The sequence below is a fragment of the Gekko japonicus genome, unplaced genomic scaffold, assembly GCF_001447785.1.
Source record: "Gekko japonicus isolate JY-2015 unplaced genomic scaffold, Gekko_japonicus_V1.1 scaffold386, whole genome shotgun sequence".
In the NCBI taxonomy this organism is placed as follows: domain Eukaryota; kingdom Metazoa; phylum Chordata; class Lepidosauria; order Squamata; family Gekkonidae; genus Gekko; species Gekko japonicus.
In genome coordinates, this window is record NW_015163100.1 from 224,896 (window position 1) to 235,896 (window position 11,001).

Below are 11,001 nucleotides of genomic sequence, written 5' to 3' on the forward strand. Positions count from 1 at the left end.
GGGGGGGGAGGGAGAGGCTAGCCCATCCAGTTCGCTGTTCTAGCTAAGCACACACATACACCCAGATGGAGGCATGCAGGAAGCCTGGGTCCTCCCGAACCTACCGTTGGAGTGACTGAGGCTCCAGTTGTGGGCCAGAGGGGTCCCGCTGGTGCCAAAACGGAAGCGGAAGGGTTCGGCGTGGGGAGCCAGATCCTGGTCGGTGGCGCTCAGCACCAGGCTGCCCCCCTGCTGGCACAGCTCCCCAGACCCTGGAAGCAGGAGCGGCGCATGGTCGTTGACCTCCACCACTTCAATGGAGAGGGTCCCTGTGGCTGTGAGGGGGGGGCTTCCTAGAGGGGAGGGAGAAAAGGTTGGACTCTTTTGTCTGCTGGACGAGCAACGGCAACTGATCATATGCTGCAAAAGGCGAGAGAGGGTACTTAGAGTGTTAATTCAGCTGCAAAGTTACCCAGTACATATTGTGTGTGTGTGGGGGGGTGTTATGATGTTCCCTAGTAACTAATTGGGGCCTAGAGGTTTCTTCCTCCAGTTTCTGCTTTGCCTTTTCCCTCTTTGAGTGTTAGCTTGATCTACCTGCTGACAGGAGAGAGGTCTGCCGAGTACCTTTGCACCGATCCATTGTTAAGTACAGGATTTACTTCTTGAGAAAGTCCTCAGCCTGGACTCACGCTTACTTACAAAACTGTACCGTCTGTCTCATCACAAAGCCAAAGACTAGCAAGGGTCATGGTGATGGTGGGGTGGAACTTCCACAGGCAGGGGCCGTCTAGCCTTGCATATCGGGTGCTAGAGTCAAACAGGGATCAGTGGCAATCCTCCCTCTAAGCTGTGGAGTCTTGTGAGCAAAAATACTACTTGGTGAGCTCCTGGCATTAAAGTTGTGAGTGAACGATTTGGCCACTACTGCATAAATTAGTTTGCTCTGGAGCCCTCCTTCCTGAGCCGAGACAAGAAATGTGAGCTGGAGACTTAAAAACCTGTGAGCTAGCTCACACTCACTCAGCTTAGAGGGGACACTGATCAGTGGTCTCTTTTACAGCGGCAGTGGGCAGGCTGCTGCCGGAGGAGACTGTGCCCAGCCAAGTAGACCCACGCTTTTTAAAAAAGTAGCAGGGCTGTGGCAATTTGTGCCAGCAGGTGGGAGAACAGCATGCCCCCAGGCATCTTCGCCCAGTCACTTTACTGCAGCCTCAGCCTGCTCTGCTCGGTGGCAGGGGCTGGGCCTAAGGAGCAGTGTGTGCAGTGGCCAAGTCTCCTTCCCACTTGGCTTTCCCAAAGCGCCTCCATCCGCTGCAGAGCAGAGGGCTCCTTCCCCTCTGGGATGCAAAGCAGAGGACTGTGGCTGTGGCGGGGGGGTCCATCTGGGGCTGCAACGATCAGCATCCATACCTGGAAACAAGCCCCGCTGGACCGAACAGGGCTGCCGCCGGACACGGCTGCTTGTCCCTAGCCTTCTAGAGAGATGGGTGCCGGGAAGACTGGCAGTCCCACTCGGCTGCAGCCAGAACAGCAGGGCTTGTGGTGCCAGCAAGGCTGGTCACGTTGTTATGGCAGTCAGGGGTCATTTCCTGCAGGAGCGCACAGGAGCGGCACTCCAGCAGTAAAGAGCCCAGGGGGAGGGCACATGCAACAAGCCCCGCCCCCTGCTCCCAGCAGCCCTCAGTCAGAGCAGGAAGCAGCCAGGTAAGCTGCACAGCCCCCCCGGCCCCCCGGTCCAAAACAGTCCAGTGGCAGCTTTAAGACCAAGTTTTATTCAGGTACAAGCTCTCCCTCCTCTACGAGGACAGGTCTGCACGCCCCCCCCCCAATAGCTAGCAATCCAAAACAGTCCAGTGGAGCCTGAGTGGTGGGTGTTGCCTTCACACTTCCGGTGATGTCAGGGGGTGTGGCATATGAAAATAAGTTATGCTAATGAGTTGTGCTAATCAGCTCCTGCACCTCTTTTTCTACGAAAGGACCCCTAGTGGCAGGTCTGCACGCCCCCCCCCCCAATAGCTAGCAATCCAAAACAGTCCAGTGGAGCCTGAGTGGTGGGTGTTGCCTTCACACTTCCGGTGATGTCAGGGGGTGTGGCATATGAAAATAAGTTATGCTAATGAGTTGTGCTAATCAGCTCCTGCACCTCTTTTTCTACGAAAGGACCCCTAGTGGCAGCAACATCCGTGCAAAAAGCCGCCTTCCGTGTGTGCGCGTCTATTTGGCTATATCTCTGCTAACGGAGCTTGCTGCTTCACACATCCAGCAAAGTGGGTTCTGGCTGAGAAGAGCCTCTGCCCCCAAAACCCACATGCCTCCCCGTGGCTTTCCTCTGTGTTTTTGTGCACTCAAGATCAGCAGCCACCCCCTGCCTGTTTCTGGGCCAGACCCGCTCCGGCTTCTCCTCCTCCTCCTCTCCCGTCGGAGCAACCTTCTTACCATTGTCACAGGCCAGGATCTGTGTGGTGTACCACCCCTCTGGGAAGGTTGCCCGGGGAGGCACCGTCTCGCGTGTGCGCACCAGGCCAGACTCGGCGTCGACTTGGAGCCAGCTGTCCAGGTTGGAGGCCTGCGAGTACCTGGGGAGGCAGGCAGGTGAGAGAGAGAGAGAGAGAGAGAGGGCCAGAGAGGCAACGTCTCCTGACGGTCTCACCTCTTTGTACAGGTGGATCGCGGGATCGTTCCCGCTCAGCAAGAAGACCGTCTCCGGCTGGCCAGCAACCTGGACTCTGCAAGTGGGCTGGGTGGGGAGTTGCTTGTTCTCCAGCCATCCCACTCGCCGCCCCCTGGGGGAAGCCCCCTCAAGGACCCCAAAGGCCTTCCTAATCCCAGCTATAGAGGGCGGGGGGGGGGCACTGGTTACGCAGGAGCGGGAAGATGAACTCAGATACATAAATACACAGCACAGAATCAGCCCAGTCGAGAAGCATCCATGCTACTGGTCCTTAGAACCATAGACCGTCTAGTCCAACCCCTTGCTCAGTGCAGGATCAGCCTAGACCAGTGATGGCGAACCTTTTAGAGACCGAGTGCCCAAACTGCGACCCAAAACCCACATTTATTGCAAAGTGCCCACACGGCAATTTAACCTGAATACTGAGGTTTTACTTTAGAAAAAACAACTCATACATTAACTTAAGATTATCCAAACAGAGTAAGGAAAGCAATCCCAAATGCTTTCATTTACTTAAAATTATTTGACAGAGAATTCGACACTTTAATGATGGTCTGGGCCTGGCTGGGGCGATGGCACGCGTGCCCACAGAGAGGGCTCTGCGTGCCGCCTCTGGCACCCGTGCCATAGGTTCGCCACCACTGGCCTAGAGCATCCCTGACCAGGGTTTGTCCAGATGCTGCTTGAAGACGGCCAGGGAGGGGGAGCTCAGCACCTCCAGAGGCAGCTGGTTCCACTGTGGCACAACTCTGACTGTCAAAAGGTTTTCCCTAATTTCCAACCGGTACCTTCCAGCCCTTAATTTACACCCATTCTTGCGAGTCCTCTCCTCTGCCGCCCACAGGAACAGCTCCCTGCCCTCCTCTCAGTGACAGCAAGAGTATTTCCCACTCCCTCCGAGGAGGAATCCTGCTGTCTCCCCTCTCCACCCTGCAGTGCATCCTGGGACTGATCAAGGGCTGGCAGTTCCTGGAAGCTTCCGGGCCCCTCCAGGTCAGACTCACCTGAGCTCCTGCGCCTGGTGGGTGTCAGGGTCGCTTGCGCGGTAGACGGTGATCTCAGTGCCAGGGGGCGCCCCTTCGTCCACCCTCCCCCTCCAGGGATTCTCCCGGAAGAAGGGGGCTTCGTTGGCATCCAGCACCCGCACCCGCACGGTAGCCAAAGCCCTGGCAGCCTTCGGGGCAGAGAGTTCCAGGGGACTTTGGTTCTGGACGGAGACGAGCAGCTCAAAACGGTCCCGTCGCTCGTGGTCCAGGGCCTGGCGAGGGGAGCAGAGAGAGGGAGAGACATTCCTGGCACCTCCAGCAGTTACCCCCTTGAGGGCTCCGGCTGGGCAGGAGGAGTGAAGCGCTGGAAGTCCTTCCTTCTAACTCCAGATGGGGAGGGGGGAACAAAAGAAGGGAGGGGCTTTGGCTCAGAGACAACCAGCCTGGCCTGCAAAAGGTCCCAGGTTCGATCCCTGACAGCTCCCACTAAAGAAGGACCAGACAACCGGTGGTGTGAAAGAGCTCTCTCCGCCCGGGGACCCTGGAGAGCTCCTGCCAGTCTGAGTATTTTATTATTATTTATTGGTTTGCTTCCATTTTTATCCTGCCTTGCCACAGAACTGGCTCAAGGCGGCTAACGACATTAATGCACTAAAAGAATAAATACATTAAAATACAATGAAATATACAACAAAGCCTAAGCAACTAAACAGTACCGGTGATAAAGATGGCAGTGCATAATATGCAAACAAAGGCAATAACCAGTTGGTGTTTCATGCGGGCCAAAATGTACTCCGGCGGTGCATGCGTCAGTGGCACATTTGCCAGCGGCCCACTCATCAGTGGCGGCCCCTAATCGAAAGCCTGGCGGAAGAGCTCCGTTTTACAGGCCCTGCAGAACTGTAAAAGGTCCCGCAGGGCCCTGATGTTATCCGGGACCTCATTCCACCAGCGTGGAGCCGCCGCTGAAAAGGCCCTGGCTCTAGTGGCCACCAACTTGACGTCTCTCGGGCCAGGAAGAGTCAGGCGATTCTGTGTCCCTGACCTTAGTGCTCTCTGGTGCACATGTGGGGAAAGGCAGTCCCTCAAGTAGGCAGGTCCCTGACCATATAGGGCTTTAAAGGTCAAAGCCAGCACCTTGAAGCGGATCCGGTACGCTATTGGCAGCCAGTGCAGTGCCTTCAGGACAGGCTGGATGTGGTCCCGTATAGAGAGACCCATCAACAGTACACAATACTGGGGGCGGGGTGTGATTCGGGGTAAGGCAGCCTTATGTGCGTTCCAGAGAATCTGTGCTCACTCAATGAGAGGCAGAATGTACCCTGCACATTCTCAGAGGCGCTCATTGCTTCTGCCATATTCCATGTCTGAGCCTGACAGCAGAGAGTCCTCACCTTCACGAGAGAGACGATGCCGTCGTTGGTGTGGGGGTCCGTCTGGATGGCGAAAGCACCCTCGGGGTCCCCTTCCAGGATGGTGAACTTGGCCAGCCAGTTGGGGGAGCCGGGGAGGTCCTTGTCTTGCACCATCAGCCGCCCAACGACCACGCCCTCCTTGTTCTCCGGGGCCTCCAGGAGGAACTGTGAGAGATTGGGGGTGGGGGGCTTTGAGCACCCCTGGGAAGGGCAGGCCAGAGTCTCAGGTGCTCTGGGACCCTGTTTCGGTCTGGAAAGTGCCCCGGCCAGGTGCCGTCTGGCACGGAGGCTGAAGAGAGGCCTCAAGCAGCATGCCTGGGCCGCCACAACATCCGAGCAAGTCACTTTTGCACCATATCCAGAAGAAGAGGAGTAGATTGGATTCATACCCCGCCCTTCACTCGGAGTCTCAGAGCGGCTGGCAAACTCCTTTACCCTCCCCCTCCCCACAACAGACACCCTGTGAGGTAGGTGGGGCTGAGAGAGCTCTTGACAGAAACTGCTCTTTTTCAAGGACAGCTCTGAGAGAACTATGGCTTGCCCAAGGTCATCCAGCAGGTGCAAGCGGAGGAGTGGGGAATCAAACCCGGTTCTTCCAGATTAGAGTCCGCACACTTAACCACTGCACCAAACTGGCTCTCTGCTGGGTCTGTCTGATGGGTGGGGGATGGGGGCCTGCAGGGCCTGCAAGCCATCTCCCCACCCCAGAACTAATCCTCCCACTGCTCCGTTGGGCCCCGTGGGCCAGCTCCCTACCTCCTTTGCCGAGAACTCAGGGGGGTTGTCGTTGATATCGTCGACGTGGATCACTGCGCTGGCCGTGGTGGTGAGCCCCTCCCCAGACATGTCAGCCGCTTGGAGGGTCAGGTTGTAAACGCCAACGACCTGCGCAGACGGGGCCAGACGGGGGTCAGGGGCCCAGGAAGAAGGGAGGAGCAGCGCCCCCCCCGTTAAGCACCCTGTTCAGTGAGCCAAAGCTGGCTTCTCTGCCCCCCAACCATGAGAAGCGAAGTCAAGGCACATAACGGGACAAACAATACTTGACCCTGAAGTTGCATGACCAGAACACCAAACCCTAATTTGGCTCTGGAAGTTGGGGGGGGGGGGTTAGTGCGGTTTTAAATCTTGAGAGAACAGCTCTGCCAGAACGATGACTTGCCCAAGGTCATCCAGCAGGTGCAAGCGGAGGAGTGGGGAATCAAACCCGGTTCTCCCAGATTAGAGTCCGCGCACTTAACCACTACACCGAGCTGGGTCTCTGCTGTGTCTGTCTGATGGGTGGAGGATGGGGGGGGTGTCCCTTCAGCACTGCTAGTCTCCTGTTTCTCTTGTGGCAGAGGCCCCTCCTGCCGTGACCCTCACCCCCCAAGCTGCTAAGCCTTCAGAGAAAGGCTTCCTGGCCCTGCAAGCCATCACCCCACCCCAGAACTCATCCTGCCACTGCTCCGTTGGGCCCCGTGGGCCGGCTCCCTACCTCCTTTGCAGAGAACTCAGGGGGGTTGTCATTGATATCGTCGACGTGGATCACTGCGCTTGCTGTGGTGGTGAGCCCCTCCCCAGACATGTCAGCCGCTTGGAGGGTCAGGTTGTAAACGCCAACGACCTGCGCAGACAGGGCCAGACAGGGGTCAGGGGCCCAGGAAGAAGGGAGGAGCAACGCCCCCCACCCCCCCGTTAGGCACCCTGTTCAGTGAACCAAAGCTGGCTTCTCTGCCCCCCAACCATGAGAAGCGAAGTCAAGGCACATACCGGGACAAACAATACTTGACCCTGAAGTTGCATGACCAAAACACCAAACCCTAATTTGGCTCTGGAAGTGGGGGGGGGGGGTAGGGCTGGTTTAACTCTTTTTCCGGCAAGCACAGTCGATCTAGTCTCCCCTGGAGGGTTACTTCTTAAGGCCCAATCCTCTACCTTAGTAACCCCCTTTCTTCATTGTGGCTGGTCATATCTGAGACCAGTTTTCATTTGCATTGTTTTTCCCCCCTCGCTGAGATGGCCGTCAGTCGCTTGTGACTTCGCAGCACCTGCTCACATATAATCCTAGTCCCACCGCCTTGCTTACTGGAGATCTTTGCTTTCTGCTTAAATTGCTTTCTATACTTTGTAATCTGCCTTGAGTCTCAGGGCGGAAGGTGGAGCCGTACAGGAAGTGAATGACAACAAAGGACACACTTTATCTTGCCAGTAGGACAAAGTCTGAATTCACTGGCACCGTTAAGACCAACAACGTTTTATTCAAGGTATGAGCTTCCCCGTGCAAGTATCTGAAGAAGTGTGCATGCACACGGAAGCTCATAGCTTGGATAAAACTTTGGGGTCTTAAAGGTGCTACTGAATTCAGACTTTGTTCTACTGCTTCGGAGCAACACGGCCTCCCACCTGGATTTATCTTGCCAGGTTCAAGGCTTCTGAGGCCTGATGGGTTTTCCCGAAAAGTCTCAGTCGCATTAAGAAAAAGGTGCTATGAGAAGAACCTCCGTTAGACATCTTTGCACCAATTCAAATGAGGCATATTTTCCCCCCTGCCGGATCTGCTTTGGGCCCAATTTGCAGCCATTGCGCTGACTGCGTGGCCCTGGAGGCTCCTCCTTGCCATAGAGAGGGCCCTGGGTGTGGTGTCTCCCCCCCATGGCCCCCAAGGCATGTAGCCCCCACTGAAGCCCAAGGAAAGAGGCAGGTACCTCCCGGTCAAGTCGGACTTGAGCCGTCCGTATCTCCCCAGAGAGCTCATCCATTTCAAAGACGCCATTCACGGCAGGCTCCAAGATGGAATATCTCAGCGCCGCGTTGTCAGTCTCGGGGTCGTCTGCATCCGTCGCTTCGGCCTTCATCACGAAGGTACCTGAGAAGCCAGAAGGTCCTGAGCAATGCTCCCTCTAAGCTGTGGGGTCTTGTGAGCAAAAATTCTACTTTGTGAGCTACGGGCGTTAAAGTTGTGAGCCGGCAATTTGGCTGATGCATAAATTAGTTTGCTCTCTGGAGCCATCCGTCCTGACCTAAGACAAAAAAATGTGTGAACCGGAGGCTGAAAAACTGTGAGCTGGCTCACGCTAACTCAGCTGAGAGGGAACACTGTTCCTGAGCCGTGGTGAGACTTCAGGGCTCCTTAGGAGCTCAGTTCCCTTTCGCAGCTGGTCCCGGACAGCTGAGAGTGGGAATAAGGGGTGCTTTGGGTTTGCATTAACATCATTCCGATGTTCTCAGGGTACCAATTTCCCATGAGAAAGGTGCTGGGGCTGAAGGCCTTTCTGAAAGCCCCCTCCTCTGGAATTTGGCTAAGCAGGGACGAGCTCCCATGTCTCATACGCAGCGACTGAACCCTCCATCAGATGACATAAAAGGGCCAAAAAAAAAAAGACTGGGGAAACAAAAGAAAAAATCCACGTGATACCTTTTATGGAGGCCGACACAAATGATGCTAAAGCACTGTGTGCGAGCTTTCGAGCCCTTCAGAACCCCTCAACAGGCAGATGTGACAAGAATTTTAAAAACAGAAGGGGGGGAAAGGCAACGATTCCAGTTCCATATCCCGAGCGCCTCTCGTGCTCCTGTCTTGTTCCGTGTGAGATGCTGGCAGGTTCACAGACTCTGTAGTTTGTTCTAGAGAGGGCCGCCCGGTCGGTCGGCAGCGAAAGAGCCCAGTTTGTGTCCAGGAGCACCTGACCGACCAGTGCGTGCCCAATGAGGAGAGCTCTGACTCCCAAAAGCCCACACCCTGGGAAACACTGCTGGTCTCTCCTGGACGTGAATTGAGCTAATCTCTGGTTTGATTGCTGGCCGACCTTACAGGGATTTTGCACTTCTTATTCAGATAGAATCATAGAGTTGGAAGGGATCTCCAGGGTCATCTAGTCCACCCCCCACCCACACGGCAGGAAATTCACAAATACCTTCCCCACACCCGCAGTGACTGCTGTTCCATACCCAGAAGATGACCAAAAAATCTCCAGGATCTCCAGACAAATTGGCCTGGAGAACAATTGCTTCCTGACCCCAAAGTGGCGATCAGCATTTCCCTGGGCGTGTACGAGAGGGCCATGAGAACTAAGCACTGAGGCAACCCGTCCTGCCCTCCTTCTCATGATCTGCCCGCGTTCACAGGATCCACATTGCTGTCACGTGGCCATCTGGCCTGTTTGAAAACCTCCAAAGAGGGAGCTCTGCCCACCACCTCCGGAGTAAGCCTGTTCCACTGAGGAACCACTCTGTCGGAAAGTTCTTCCTAATGTTTAACCAAAAGCTCTCCTGATTTGATTTCAACCCCTTGGTTCTGGTCCGACCTTCTGGGGCAACAGAAGTGTTTTCAAAAGGCCCTTCTGTAAGTATGAAAGCTGCAAGCCTCTACCCTCTTACTCGGGGGGACCTGACTCCTTTTGCCTTCCTTTTTGAGGCCTCTGGCCTCCTGGCCCAACTACCCTCCAAGGCCCTGGGAGCTGCGTCCTGCCTTCGTCGCCCCCCCCCCCCCCCCACCCCGTGCGGTTTTTTTGGTTTCCGTTTTGAGGCCTCTGACCTCATGGCCCAACTACCCTCCGAGGCCCTGGGAGTTGCGTCCTGCCTTCATGCCCCCCCCCCAAGCAACCAGGTAGCTTCTACAAGAGCTGCCAAGTTCCAGGTAGGAGCTCACAGCTGATGTCCAGACGACAGAGATCAGTTCCCCTGGAGGGAATCGCTGCTTTGGAGGGTGGGCTCTGTGGCCTCATAGTGCCCCGCTGAGGTCCCTCCCCCCCTCCTCAAGCCCCGCCCTTCCCAAGCTCCACCTCCAAAATCTCCAGCAAATTCCCAAGCAGGAGTTGGCAGCCTTGGAACTGAGATCCGGAGCCCTGGCATGCCTATTCAGGAACAAGCCCCCTTGAACTCACGGCGCTGGACCTCAGAGTAAGAAGCACCTGGGACTGGGCTGCCACATCCTGCAACCATGCGCAAGCGGCACATGTACACTGCTGGGGGGGGGCAAGCCCCCTTGAACTCACGGCGCCGGACTTCAGAGTAGGAAGCGCCTGGGACTGGGCTGCACATCCCGCAACCATGCACAAGCGGCACATGTACACTGCTGGGGGGGGAGCTGGGGGGGGTGGCAGCAACTCCTCGGACTGGGGAAGTGCAACGCCATCGTGCCTCAGTGTCCCCAGGGTTATAGGTATCTGGGAGGGCCAGCAGTCAGAAGAGTGGCCTGGCCCCAGCAAAGAAGAGCCGCCGGAGAGCCCGGCCCACCCACCTGGGACTGCTCCTTCCACCACGTGCGCAGAGAACACGTTTTGCCGGAAGAGTGGCCGGTTGTCGTTCTGGTCCATGACCACGATCTCCAGATCGGTGGGGTCTTCCAGGGTCACTCCGCCCAGGTCCAGCGCAAAGGCCTTGAGCTGCGGGAGGAGGCGCATTGGGGGGGTGAAGGTTCACTGATACAGTGTCCTCTAGCTGGGACCCTCTTGGGAGGGGCTGGAGTTCTAGTCAGAGGGAGCAGCTCGCCTTGCGGGGGTCTCTGTGGCCCTCAGTGGCCCAGCAGAAAGGGAGGCTCTGGGGCTGATGGGGAGCAACCCGTGGCTCACGCAGCCAGGGGTCGTTTTGTAGAAAAGGGGTGCAGGAGCTCATTTGCACAACTCATTTGCATATGCCACACCCCCTGACAAAGTGCAGGCATGACGCAAGCATGCCTTTCTCTCCCTTCCCCATCTGGGGAAGGGAAAGAAAGGCATTTAAATCACCCCAGGCGGCGGCGGGGGGGGGGCTCTGGAGGGCTTCCCTGGCCCATCCGCCTGTGCAGATGGGCCAGGAATGGCAGCGGGCGGGCTCCTTTCTGCCGGAGCGCCACTCCATTGTGCTCCGGCAGGAAATAACCCCTGCACGCAGTCACCCCAAGAACTCTGGAGGACCGGGATCCCCCTCATCTCCCCCCCCCCCCATTTCCCCCCCCCCACCTGTTTGGGGTTCTGGTCCTGAGACTCCC

At 56.6% G+C, this 11,001-nt stretch overlaps 1 protein-coding gene across 1 annotated transcript in view; it reads right to left on the reverse strand.

Moving 5' to 3' along the window:
* The window catches only part of CDH15 (cadherin 15), a 24,682-nt gene that overhangs the window by 4,864 nt on the left and 8,817 nt on the right, over positions 1-11,001 (reverse strand). Inside the window, exons 4-10 of the mRNA XM_015406706.1 lie at positions 10,273-10,417; positions 7,739-7,899; positions 6,529-6,657; positions 5,034-5,219; positions 3,658-3,911; positions 2,419-2,558; positions 105-332 (exon numbers count right to left, since the gene is read on the reverse strand). Coding sequence (XP_015262192.1) covers positions 105-332; positions 2,419-2,558; positions 3,658-3,911; positions 5,034-5,219; positions 6,529-6,657; positions 7,739-7,899; positions 10,273-10,417 — 1,243 coding nt within the window. The remainder of the gene's footprint in view (positions 1-104; positions 333-2,418; positions 2,559-3,657; positions 3,912-5,033; positions 5,220-6,528; positions 6,658-7,738; positions 7,900-10,272; positions 10,418-11,001) is intronic.